Source organism: Labeo rohita, chromosome 25, assembly GCF_022985175.1.
Source record: "Labeo rohita strain BAU-BD-2019 chromosome 25, IGBB_LRoh.1.0, whole genome shotgun sequence".
NCBI classification, from domain to species: domain Eukaryota; kingdom Metazoa; phylum Chordata; class Actinopteri; order Cypriniformes; family Cyprinidae; genus Labeo; species Labeo rohita.
The window spans coordinates 24,253,204-24,264,385 of record NC_066893.1 but is presented as its reverse complement, the minus strand read 5'-3'; the positions used below and the strand labels follow the sequence as shown (position 1 = coordinate 24,264,385).

Genomic DNA, 11,182 nt, shown 5'->3' with positions numbered 1-11,182 from the left:
CGTACCATTAACAAACATGTGCACGCGGCGGCCACTGTAAGTCCGTAAGACTGCAAGTGCACATAAAATGTTGCATTTGGGACAGGGCCTTTGTGTACCATATGCATCAGATGTTCAACCAACAATCCATGGCCATGGCATCTGAGGCTAAGACTAGCTAATTGATAACTTATTACCTTAAAATCTCAGGGGGACTTCAAATACTGTAGGTGAAAGAGCTGACAAAAAAGTTTGGGAATCCCTGCATTAAATGTAAATGAGAAATAACTTGAAAAGACATAGTAATACATGGGTATGGCATGTTAATATAATGTGTTGAAATTAATGTGTTCATCAGTAGTTGATGCAATGTTGAAATGTTGAGAAACTACTTTGTAAATCCAGTGGGGAAGTGCTGTGTCAATTTTCTGTGTAATTATAGTCTCCTGATTAGTGACTGGTCTTTGTGTGAATGTCTAAAAAACTAGAAGACTTTCTGAAGGCATATAAGCAGTAGGCCATTTTAGAAAAATGAAAAGGAAGAATTAGGGAGAATCAGTAAATTATGAATCATGTAATCAATAAAAATGCATGGGCATTTTGAGTTAAGCATGGGCAAACACCACTCTCATTCGTGCGAAATAGATAAACCATAGTTTTCAGGTTTTCAGTATGATTGTGCCTCTCAGGGTGACGCAGAATGTAAACAGAACCACAGATGGGTGAGTCTAAATCTAAATAATCCTGTTGTTTTCAGATGCTCCTTTGAGGGTCTTTTTTCAGTTGTTTGTTCTGGATTCAAACTTGCGTTTAATGGGGGAATTCATTGGGATGGTAACCATGGTAACCCTTCGGCCCAAATTACCTCTGGATTTTCTAGTCAAAGGGAGGCGTTCTCTCCATCACAGTAAGAGAGAGTGGAAAATATATGCAATTGTTCCTCTCAAACCTGGAGCGTGTTATTTGAAGAGAGGAAATGTTGGATCATGGTTGTTTACTAGTAAGCGTTATTGTCAGTTACTGACTCAACCGTCACGTTTAGACCCTATGCATGGCCTGTCAGAGGGTCTTGTGTGTGTCTGATACAATGCGTGACGTTTAGAACACGTTTTGTGCTTCTACAAACTAAGAAAAAAAAAGAGGAAGTGGTGCCTCGCCACTTCCTGGATGGTATTTCAAACAGGCCTTGTTCTTGTTTTTGTTTTTAGTCGATTTAAAAAAGATGGTCACTTGTGTTGTAGAAGTAAATAGTCCCTTGTAGAAAAAGAAGAAAGAAGAAAGATATCTCCAGACGTGTGGTGAGAACTGAGGTTAAAGTTTTGACAGCAAACATGGCTGTACTGTATTGCTCTTTCATATAATCTCAGCATTCATAGCTTTGTCTGTTAAGGTTAAGTATCACCTTCGTTTCTCTTTGGAGAATCAAATTTGATGATATAAAAATGAATTTGGATAGCATATTTCAGATAGTTTGATCTTTGAAGAAGTGTTTAAGATAAGATATCTGAGCATAGTTTGATATCTTTTTAAAACTGCTTGTAGAAGTACTCACTTTTTCTTTTTGAGGAGACTGTTTAGTTTCAATTTGATCTCGTTTCTAGGCATTGAATGCAAGCTCGCTCTAAAATGAAAATTATGATGCTTTTATGTGCCAGAGCTTGAAGGACATGCTCACCATTAGATTTTGAGTTCCATCGATATATTTTTGAAACGACCATAAATATGTCAGAGTTTCTGGGCCAGCTATTGCGTTAAAGAGGAAGAGATGGTTAAGATTTGAGACGTTTCTTTCTCTTTCCATCTTGTTTTTCTCTCCCGCAGCATGTTTCTGTTGTCAGAGAGGTTTATGTTTTGCCCGTCAGTCTGCGTTATGTCAATGTGGGCTGGCGTGCTTGATGCAGCAAGGCAGAAATCTCCGAGCTCCGTGTGTTCTCCTCCGTTCAGCCCGAGATCAGTGCCGACTCCCGCAGACGTCTTCTGTGTGTTGTGGAGATTCTCCGTCCTTGTGTTTTGACGTTTGAAGCCGGCTTCGGTTCGCCGTACTTCATCATAGCCATAAAAATGTCCGTTCGAAAACAAAACCTCGAGATGAATCGAGTCCTTGAAATTCCCTCAGGACACAAACACGCAGACAGAACAAGAACGTCGCTTGGTTTTCAAACAGAAGCACTAGAAATCAAATGTCTGCTGCGTGAAACTATTAATAAAGTTCACTTTTTGACACAAACTATGTTTTGAAACAGTCGAAAGAATGGCAGACTGTGAGGCTGAAGAGGAAAAAGGCGAATTCGGCAATCGTCAGGGTGAGCGATCATCACAACATCACATGACAATGTCAGGACTGCATCCCAATTTGCATTCTTCTACTACGTAGCTACTTAAGTATGCACTTCGCTAATAATGGGAAAGAACAACGTTTGGCTACAGTATGCACACCAGTTTTGGCACAATATATAAAATATCTGCATTGTTCATAATAACCTGACATCAGAAACCACACTTATCTCGGGACTGTACTTCTGTTTACTTTTTATTCAGTAGCCCCTACTGTGCACTCCATATAACATTTGTGACCCTGGACCACAAAACCAGTCTTAAGTAGCCAAAAAGACATTGTATGGGTCAAAATTATACAATTTTCTTTTATGCCAAAAATCATTAGTTCCATGAAGATATTTTGTAAATTTCCTACTGTAAATATATTGAAACTTAATTTTTGATTAGTAAAATGGATTGCTAAGAACTTAATTTGGGCAGCTTTAAAGGTGATTTTCTCAATATTTAGATTTTTTTTTCTTTTTCAAATAAACATCAATGGAAACCTTATTTATTCAGCTTTCAGATGAATATCTCATTTTCAAAAAATTGACCCTTATGACTGATTTTGTGGTCCGGGGTCACAGTTTGTGTAGTATCTAACTAGAGCACACTAAACAGAACAGTATATCCCACAATCCTCCCATTTCCAAACTGTAAGGACTTTAAAATGGTAATAATAATACAAATGTTTTTAGTAGAATTAGGCCCACATTCAGAACATACACTAGCAGTCAAAAGTTTTTGAACAGTAAGATTTGTAATGTTTTTTTTTTTTTTTTTTTTTAAAGATGTTTCTTCTGCTCACCAAGCCTGCATTTTTTGATCCAAAGTACAGCAAAAACAGTACATTTTTTAAATAATTTTAGTATTTAAAATAACTGATTTTTATTTGAATATATATTTTAAAGTGTAATTTATTTGTTGTGATTTCAAAGCTGATTTTTTAGCATCATTACTCCAGTCATATGATCCTACAGAAATCATTCTAAAATTCTGATTTGCTGCTCAAAAACATTTTTTATTATCATGTTGAAAGTTCAGAAGAGCGGCATTTATCTGAAATAGAAATCGTTTGTAACATTTTAATTGTCTTTATCATCACTTTTGATCAATTGAAACTATCATTGCCAAGTAAAAGTGTTCATAAATAAAAATTGATAATAATAATTAATGTTTTTTGAACAGCATATCAGTACATTAGAATGATTTTTGAAGGATCATGTGACACTAAAGACTGGAGTAATGATGCTGAAAATTTCGCTTTGATCACAGGAATAAATTACATTTTAAAATACATTCAAATAGAAAACAGTTGTGTCAAACAGTAAAAATATTTCAAAATGTTACTGTTTTTGCTGTACTTTGGATCAAATAAATGCAGGCTTGGTGAGCAGAAGATACATCTTAAAAAAGCATGAAAAATCTTACTGTTCAAAAACTTTCGGCTGGTAGTGTATGTTCTTTAAACAGTGAGAAGACAATTAGAAAATGTTTTTTCTTCATGTCTTTTACGAATATACGATTGCTGATACTGGATTGGATGAAAGGTCTTTGGAGGGCATGGTTTCTGGAGAGGGTGTGTCTCTTTTTTTTACATAAAAAGTCCTACTCTTATACAATGCAAGGAATTATTGTTTTGAAAAAACATCAGAATGAACTCATTGTGCACATTTGACTTGCTAATTTTTTTATTTTTTTTTAAACATACTATGATTCAGTACACACTAATTCTAATCTTTTTATACTATATATTAAGTATAGTATGTGAATTAGGATGCAGTCACAGTATTTTATGAAGCTGAAAACAAAAAAGTATCCTGAGCTTGATAATGTGGTAAATGACATGTTTTGATGTGTGTTTTAAGGAGGAGAGATAAGAATGATCATTCAACCAACATCTTTAGAAGACCCCAAACTCAACAAACTTAAAGAGGTAAGATACTTTTAGGGTGGTGTGACATAGTGGCTAAAACTCAGGGCTGAAAACTGATTTCTGGTTTGAGTTATTAAAAATAAATATCTAATAACTGGCTAGTTACTGTACTGTAACATAATTTCCTGAGGAGAGTCTGAATATTTGTGGATTTTCTCTGTTGCTTTGTGACAGGTTTTGGTGGAATGGATCAACAAAACTTTGAAAGTTGAACACATTGTGGTACGATCGCTGGAGCAAGACCTCTATGATGGACTCGTCATTCATCACCTGTTACGTAAGAATTACGTCAGAGCAAAAAAATTATTGACAGGCATATTATTGATTGAAACTCACATGTTGAAAAATTCACCCGAATGAAAACTGTCTGAAAATGTACTCAACCTCAGGCTATAAAAGATATACATTAGTTTGTTTCTGCAGCAGAGCAGATTTGGAGAAATGTAGCATTATATCACTTGGTCATCAATGGATCCTCTGCAGTGAATGGGTGCCGTTAAAATGAGAGTCCAAACAGCTGATTAAAACATCATCATTAAGGCATTTTAACTTCAAACTGATACTTAAAATACGAGTCCATCTTCTGTTATCCTCTCTCATCAAAATCTACTCACATATTGTTGAGTGCTGTTTTGGACTGTTTTCAATTGTAAACAGTGCTTGATCCATGTATATTTCTCTCCTGATTCAGACAAGATGACTTTTTCACTTTAGAAACCAATATTGTAGATTATGGACTCGTATTTTAGCCAGAAAATTCAAAATGTCTTGATGGATTTGTTTTTTGCAAACACACAGCTTTATGCTTCACAAAAAAATTAACTGATAGACTGGAGTGGTGTGGATTATTGTGATGTTTATATCAGCTGTTCTGATGGCACCCATTCACTGTAGAGGATCCACTGGTGAGCAGGCGGTAATGCTGAATTTTAACTCATCTACATCTTGGTTGGCCTGAGGATGAGGATTTTGGCTTAACTATTGTTGAATTGTCATAAAAATTAAATCAATTAATTCTTTTTTTTTTTTTTTTTTTTTTTTGAGGTGAAATGTCACCCTCTGTACAATCATGTTGACACGTCTGTGTATGTTTTGATCTCAGGCAGGTTAGCAGGTGTTCAGTTACATGTAGAGGAGATTGCATTGAGCACTGAAGCCCAGGTTCGGAAACTAGAGGTGATCATGACCGCTCTCAACGAGTCCTTAGAGCTGAACGAGGAAGAGACCAAATGGAATGTTAAACGTGAGCCAATCAGATCAGCTTGTCATTGACTTATTTACATATTTATAAGCATATGCCCACCGTTCTCCCACCCCAATCTGTCAGTCATTCACAGCAGAGACCTGTTGGCTACATTGCATCTTTTGGTTGCTATGGCGAGGCGTTTCCAACCCGATCTGGTCCTGCCTGTGGTCAGCGTGGAGGTCGTCCAGTGTGAGGTGATTAATATTGAAATTATTTGAATGTGTCAAGTAAATTTTCAGAAAATACACTGACCAGATATGCGATGTTGTGAAAAAACACCTCCGCAATACCACTGTTATAGATGGTTGTCAGGGTTTTCTAACATGTTCTGCGTGTTCATGTTTAAAAAAGTCAATTTCTGGTCTCATATTCTAGCTTGTAGATGTTTGACAGAAATTATTTAAAATATTAATATGCATATAACAAAAAAAAGTCTTTTCACAAATCATCACTGCATATTATTTTAAAAATTATCATTCATATTATAAAAAGAAGTTCTATATATAATTTTTTCATCAATGTATATTTGAAAAATTACTATGCATACTATGCATATAATGAAAAATTGATTTCATGTTTTCATAACTGTCCATTAATTTGTGACTGCAAAATATTTGAAAAATTACAATAAAAAAATCATAATTATTTCATAATTCATCATTGCATATTATTTTAAAATCAATATGCATATTACAATGAATGATTGTTTTCATATTTTTTTCAGAGCATATTACTGCATTTTGTAAAAAAAAAGTATGCATATAATTAAATTGTTTTTATTATTTCTCACAGTTCATTACTGCATATTATTTTAAAAAAAATTATATAATGAAAATATTGAACACTTTTTCCACAATTCATCAATGCATATTATTTGAAAAATCAATATGTATATTATAATGAAAAAATGTCATAATTCTTGTTACAATTTAGCATTCCATATTTTTTTGAACAATTAATATGCATATTATAATGAGAAAATGATTTCATAATTTTTTACAATTCATTATTTCAATTTCATATTTCATTAAATATGCATGATGCATGCATGCATTAAAAATGATATGCATATTATAATGAAAAACATTGCTTCATGTTTTCGACCACAATTCATCATTGCATATTATTTGAAAAATTAATATGCTTATTATAATATATATAAAAATAATGATTTTATAATTGTTCACAATTCATTATTTCAATTTCACATTTCATTAAATATGCATATTCTGAAGAAAAAAATGCTTAATGTTTTTGACCACAATTCATCATTGCATATTATTTAAAAAAAGAATATGATATTATAATGAAAAACAGATTTAAAAATGATTTCATAAACCATAACTGCATATTATTTCAATAATTTTACTTTAAAAATCATTATGCATATTATAGCGTTTTTTGAACAACATAACTGAACAACATAATTTTTCACATCTTATAACTGCATTTTTAAAAATTAATATGCTTATTGTATTATCATGTTTTGTAATATTTCTCAATTAATGACTGCAAAATATTTAAAAAAATGATGTGTGCATTATAATAAAAACAATTGCTTCATGTTTTTGACCACAATCCATTATTGCAAGAAATTATTTCATAATTTTTCACAATTCATTATTTGAAAAATCAATATGCATATTATAATGAAAAAAAGATGTAATTTTTCACGGTTGAAAAATTAATATGCATATTATAAGATTTAATAAAAAACACAATTTTTTCATCAAAATGAATTAACTTTTTTTCTGCTTATGTAATCAAAGCAGCATATCCAAAGAAAAATTCTATTAACCAATATTGTAAGAGCCTGATATCCATCATCCAATCAAATCCAAATGGAAACAAGTCCCACATTATTCATTTTGATTATTCACTGAGCAGTTAAATTACATTACAGAAGTTAAATATTCATGTTGTCAGCATTCATTAAAATCTAATTTGTTAAACAGGTCACAAAAACTGGCATCAAGGCAGGCAAGCAGACAGAATTCATCACATTTCAAAGGTCTGTGAAGAACCTCCTTCCCTATTAAACATTTAACTGCACTTTGAATCTCTGTGACACTGTCCAAACCAGTGTTTTCATGGTCTGCTGTGTGTCTCCGCAGTAATTCCAGCGCAGAGCTTGAGAGAGAATCTTACAGTGAGTCAAACGGAGGCTGAACTCTGAGCCTTTTCATTTCCATATTTATAAGCATCAGTGACTTTCAGATAGTGGAGGCCTATAAAGAAAAAAAGCGGTGGCTTCTTAATCTTTCTCTTGCACTGTCTTTGCAGAGGAATGTCCTATTGATGAGCTCTTCAAGCTGGAGGCACACAAAATTGAGACCGTGAAAAAGGTTGCGATGCAGTTCCACACGTCTCTAAATGTAGCCTTTGACACACATCTTTCACAGCTTCATTACGCTTTCTTTCCTACAGGCCATTTTGCACTTTGTGAATAAGAACATGTCATCTCTGGGACTGAATGTGACAGACCTCGACAAACAGGTGTGCAAACCCTAGTTTAAAAGCCTCATGTTGCATTTTTTTCCTTAAATAAGAATAGTTCACCCAGTTCCATCACTTGCTCACCAACGGATTGAATGGGTGCCGTCAGAATAAGAGTCCAAAGAGCTGATAAAAACATCACAATAATCCACAAGTAATCCACACCACTCCAATGCATCAATTAAGGTCTTGTGAAACAAAAAGCTACGTTTTTCTAATGAACAAACACATCATTGAGATGTTTTTACCTTCAAACTAAATCAGGAGAGAAATATGCACAGATCAAGCACCGTGAAAACAGTTTTTAACATCTCACATTCATGTTTTATATGTTTGTGGTTTAATAGTATGATTTTTTTAGTTTGCAGATGGTGTGATTCTCCTCTTGTTGATCGGTCAGCTGGAGGACTTCTTCATTCCTCTCTGCGAGTTCTACCTTTGTCCTGTGGGGAGCTCGGAAATGGTGAGAACCTGAGAAAGTTCAGAGTTTTGATTTGTATTTGCACGGGAGCCATGTTGTTAGTGAGCTCCATTTCGCTTTACAACATTAAGCAAAATTTAATCCAGGCTTATAGGATTTTACATCAGCGTAACTTCACATGCACCTCCGGGAAATGTCTTGCCATCGTATAATTAACGTCTTTTAGGATGACTGTGGATATGACAGCACAGCAGCATAAGGCATGTTAAGAAACTGAGGGTAATGCAAAAGACAGAAATCAAAACTAATGAACCTACGGTTACCAGAGAATATACAGTGTTGCAGCGTTTGCATTACATTTAATTGTTTTGTTCTTTTTCTCATTGTTGCTTATTCACCCATGCAGCTTCATAATGTGACCCTTGCATTGGATCTTCTCATAGACCAAGGATTTCCGGTTCAGTCCGTTGACCCTCAAGGTAATTATTTTGGGGCGATCCAAACCCTAGTGAGCTGCCTTGCTGTCTAAAGTGTACATCCTAAACAAAACCACTTCAGAAACTCAAATCTTATTAGGCAGCATCATTTCCAGCCATCTGTTTGATGTCATAGACAGTTGAAGTCAAAAGTTTACATACACCTTGCAGAATCTGCAAACTGTTAATTATTTTACCAAAATAAGAGGGATCATACAAAATGCATGTTATTTTTTATTTAGTACTGACCTGATAAAAGATGTTTACATATAGCTCACAAGAGAAACTCTTTATTTTATACAAATTACCCCATTCAAACGTTTACAAAGACATGATTCTTAATACTGTTTTTTTCCTGAATGTGTTTTTTTTTTGTTTAGTGATAGTTGTTCATAGGTCCGTTGCTTGTCCTGAACAGTTAAACTGCTCACTGTTTTTTAGAAAAATCCTTCAGGTCCCACAAATTCTTTGGTTTTTCAGCATTTTTGTGTATTTGAACACTTTTCAACAATGACTGTATGAGATTTTGAGATCCATCTTTTCACACTGAGGACAACTGCGGGACTCATATGTAACTATTACAGAAGGTTCAAATGCTCACTGATGCTCCAGAAGGAAAAACGATCCATTAAGAGATGGGTGTGAAAACTTTTGAACAGAATTAAGTTATGTACATTTTCCTTATTTTGCCTAAATTTCATTTAGTACTGCCCTACAGAAGATACCTACATGTGTCCTAGAAGACAAAAGAAGGGAAATTTACCCTGATCTTCAAATCTTATAATACATTATGTTTCCTTCTCAACCTTTTGTAATAGTTGCATATGATATACTGCATCCCTCAGTTGTCCTCAGTGTGAAAAGATGGATCTTATAATCATACAGTCATTGTTGGAAAAGGTTCAAATACACAAAATGCTGAAAAAACACAGAATTTTTCCGAGCAAGCAGTTTAACTGTTCAGGACAAACAAGAGACTCATGAAGTACTATCACTAAACAAAAACAACAACAACAAAAACACAGCTGTGGATCATTCAGGTAACAGCATTAAGATTAAAGTGTATGTAAACTTTTGAACCGGGTCATTTTTATAAATTCAGCAAATATTTGCTCTCTTGTCTCTATATGTAAACATCTTTTATGTGAGTACTAAATTAAAAATAACATGCATTTTGTATGATCCCTCTTATTTTGGTAAAATAATTAATATTTTGCAGATTCCGCAAGGTTTATGTAAACTTTTGAGCTCAACTGTATTGTCACTGCTGGTTGAACTAAACCCATATTTATGCTGTACTTCTTTAGTAAAGTAGCTGTTAGCATTGATATTTGATCTGTCTGGTTGTCTCATTGAATAAAAGCTAATTTTCATGTTTCTCACAGATATTGTTTCCCAAGATGTTCCAGCCACCGTGAAAGTGCTGTATTACTTATTCAAGAAGCACAAAAACAAATAATCTAGTGACTCCAGACCTTTTGATTCAATAAAACCTTTCAGAATGCTTTAAATAATCAAATTCACTGTAAATGTGCGTCTTCCTTCTGACTGAAAATCAGGGTGCAGAGTTGACAGTCAGATTACTTTGGCACTCAGAGTGTTAGAACACATTAGAAGCAATTGTACAGAGTGTGTCTGAACCATTGAAGAGGCTTCAGAGAGAAAATGAGAGAACATGGCCACTCATCTCATCATGGAAATTGCTTTTGGATGCTGACGGCTTCAATTTAATGTCACCTTTTCACTCTTCCACTTTCCATGCTTTTTTCTTTTTCGTTTGGACAGATGTGCATTAGACTTAATGTATCGCTCACGAGTTTTCTGCTGACTTGCAGCTTGTTTTCAAATAAAAGTACCACATACTGCAGCTCTGAAATGATGTAAGTTTTTCTTTAATACTGGATTTATATGCGAGTGTGTGCGGAGAAACGCTTATGTGCCAAAAACTAATTTATTTATTCATTTATTTATTTTATTTTAAAACTTAGTCTAAGGCTATAAAACTAATACATTTTATATTAAATGCTGTTTAAACAGTAATGACGTTTTGACGCTCTTCAGTGTCGTGTGGCAGATCGCTGTTGATACTTCATTTCAAGCGGTAGCGGCACGTAGTCAGAAGCGCGCATGAAAGATCTCTCTTCCTCTTTACTATTAAAGAAAAACATGAATGAACATCATACGGTATGTTGAAAGATGCAGTACATCTTACTGAAACTTATAAACTCTCCTGCAGTCGCAAGAATACATTAATAAAATCGCTTGTGAACAATTTGTTTGGAAATCCTGAGGTGAAACGTACTTTTCCATAG

At 34.1% G+C, this 11,182-nt stretch overlaps 1 protein-coding gene across 2 annotated transcripts; it reads left to right on the top strand.

Annotated features, from left to right (window-relative positions):
• Nucleotides 1–959: 959 nt before the first annotated feature.
• On the top strand, nucleotides 960–10,737 carry parvg (parvin, gamma). Of its 2 annotated transcripts, none has more exons than XM_051099154.1 (13): nucleotides 960–1,289; nucleotides 2,223–2,282; nucleotides 4,164–4,231; nucleotides 4,406–4,508; nucleotides 5,334–5,474; nucleotides 5,559–5,671; nucleotides 7,433–7,488; nucleotides 7,592–7,626; nucleotides 7,761–7,822; nucleotides 7,905–7,973; nucleotides 8,335–8,436; nucleotides 8,801–8,873; nucleotides 10,256–10,737. In XM_051099154.1, the coding sequence occupies exons 2-13, from the start codon at nucleotides 2,231–2,233 to the stop codon at nucleotides 10,327–10,329; spliced, it is 948 nt and encodes a 315-aa protein (XP_050955111.1). In that variant the 5' UTR covers nucleotides 960–1,289; nucleotides 2,223–2,230; the 3' UTR covers nucleotides 10,330–10,737. The 2 variants fall into 2 exon arrangements, with proteins under 2 accessions (XP_050955111.1, XP_050955110.1); XM_051099153.1 differs by having other exon boundaries at nucleotides 963–1,277.
• The last annotated feature ends 445 nt before the right edge of the window (nucleotides 10,738–11,182 follow it).

Excerpts from the sequence above, each read along its gene's own strand:
- parvg (XM_051099154.1), top strand. The coding sequence starts at position 2,231 with ATGGCAGACTGTGAGGCTGAAGAGGAAAAAGGCGAATTCGGCAATCGT. Across the intron at positions 7,489-7,591 it reads GAATTCATCACATTTCAAAG|TAATTCCAGCGCAGAGCTTG; the intron begins GTCTGTGAAGAA and ends GTGTCTCCGCAG. Across the intron at positions 8,874-10,255 it reads TCAGTCCGTTGACCCTCAAG|ATATTGTTTCCCAAGATGTT; the intron begins GTAATTATTTTG and ends TGTTTCTCACAG.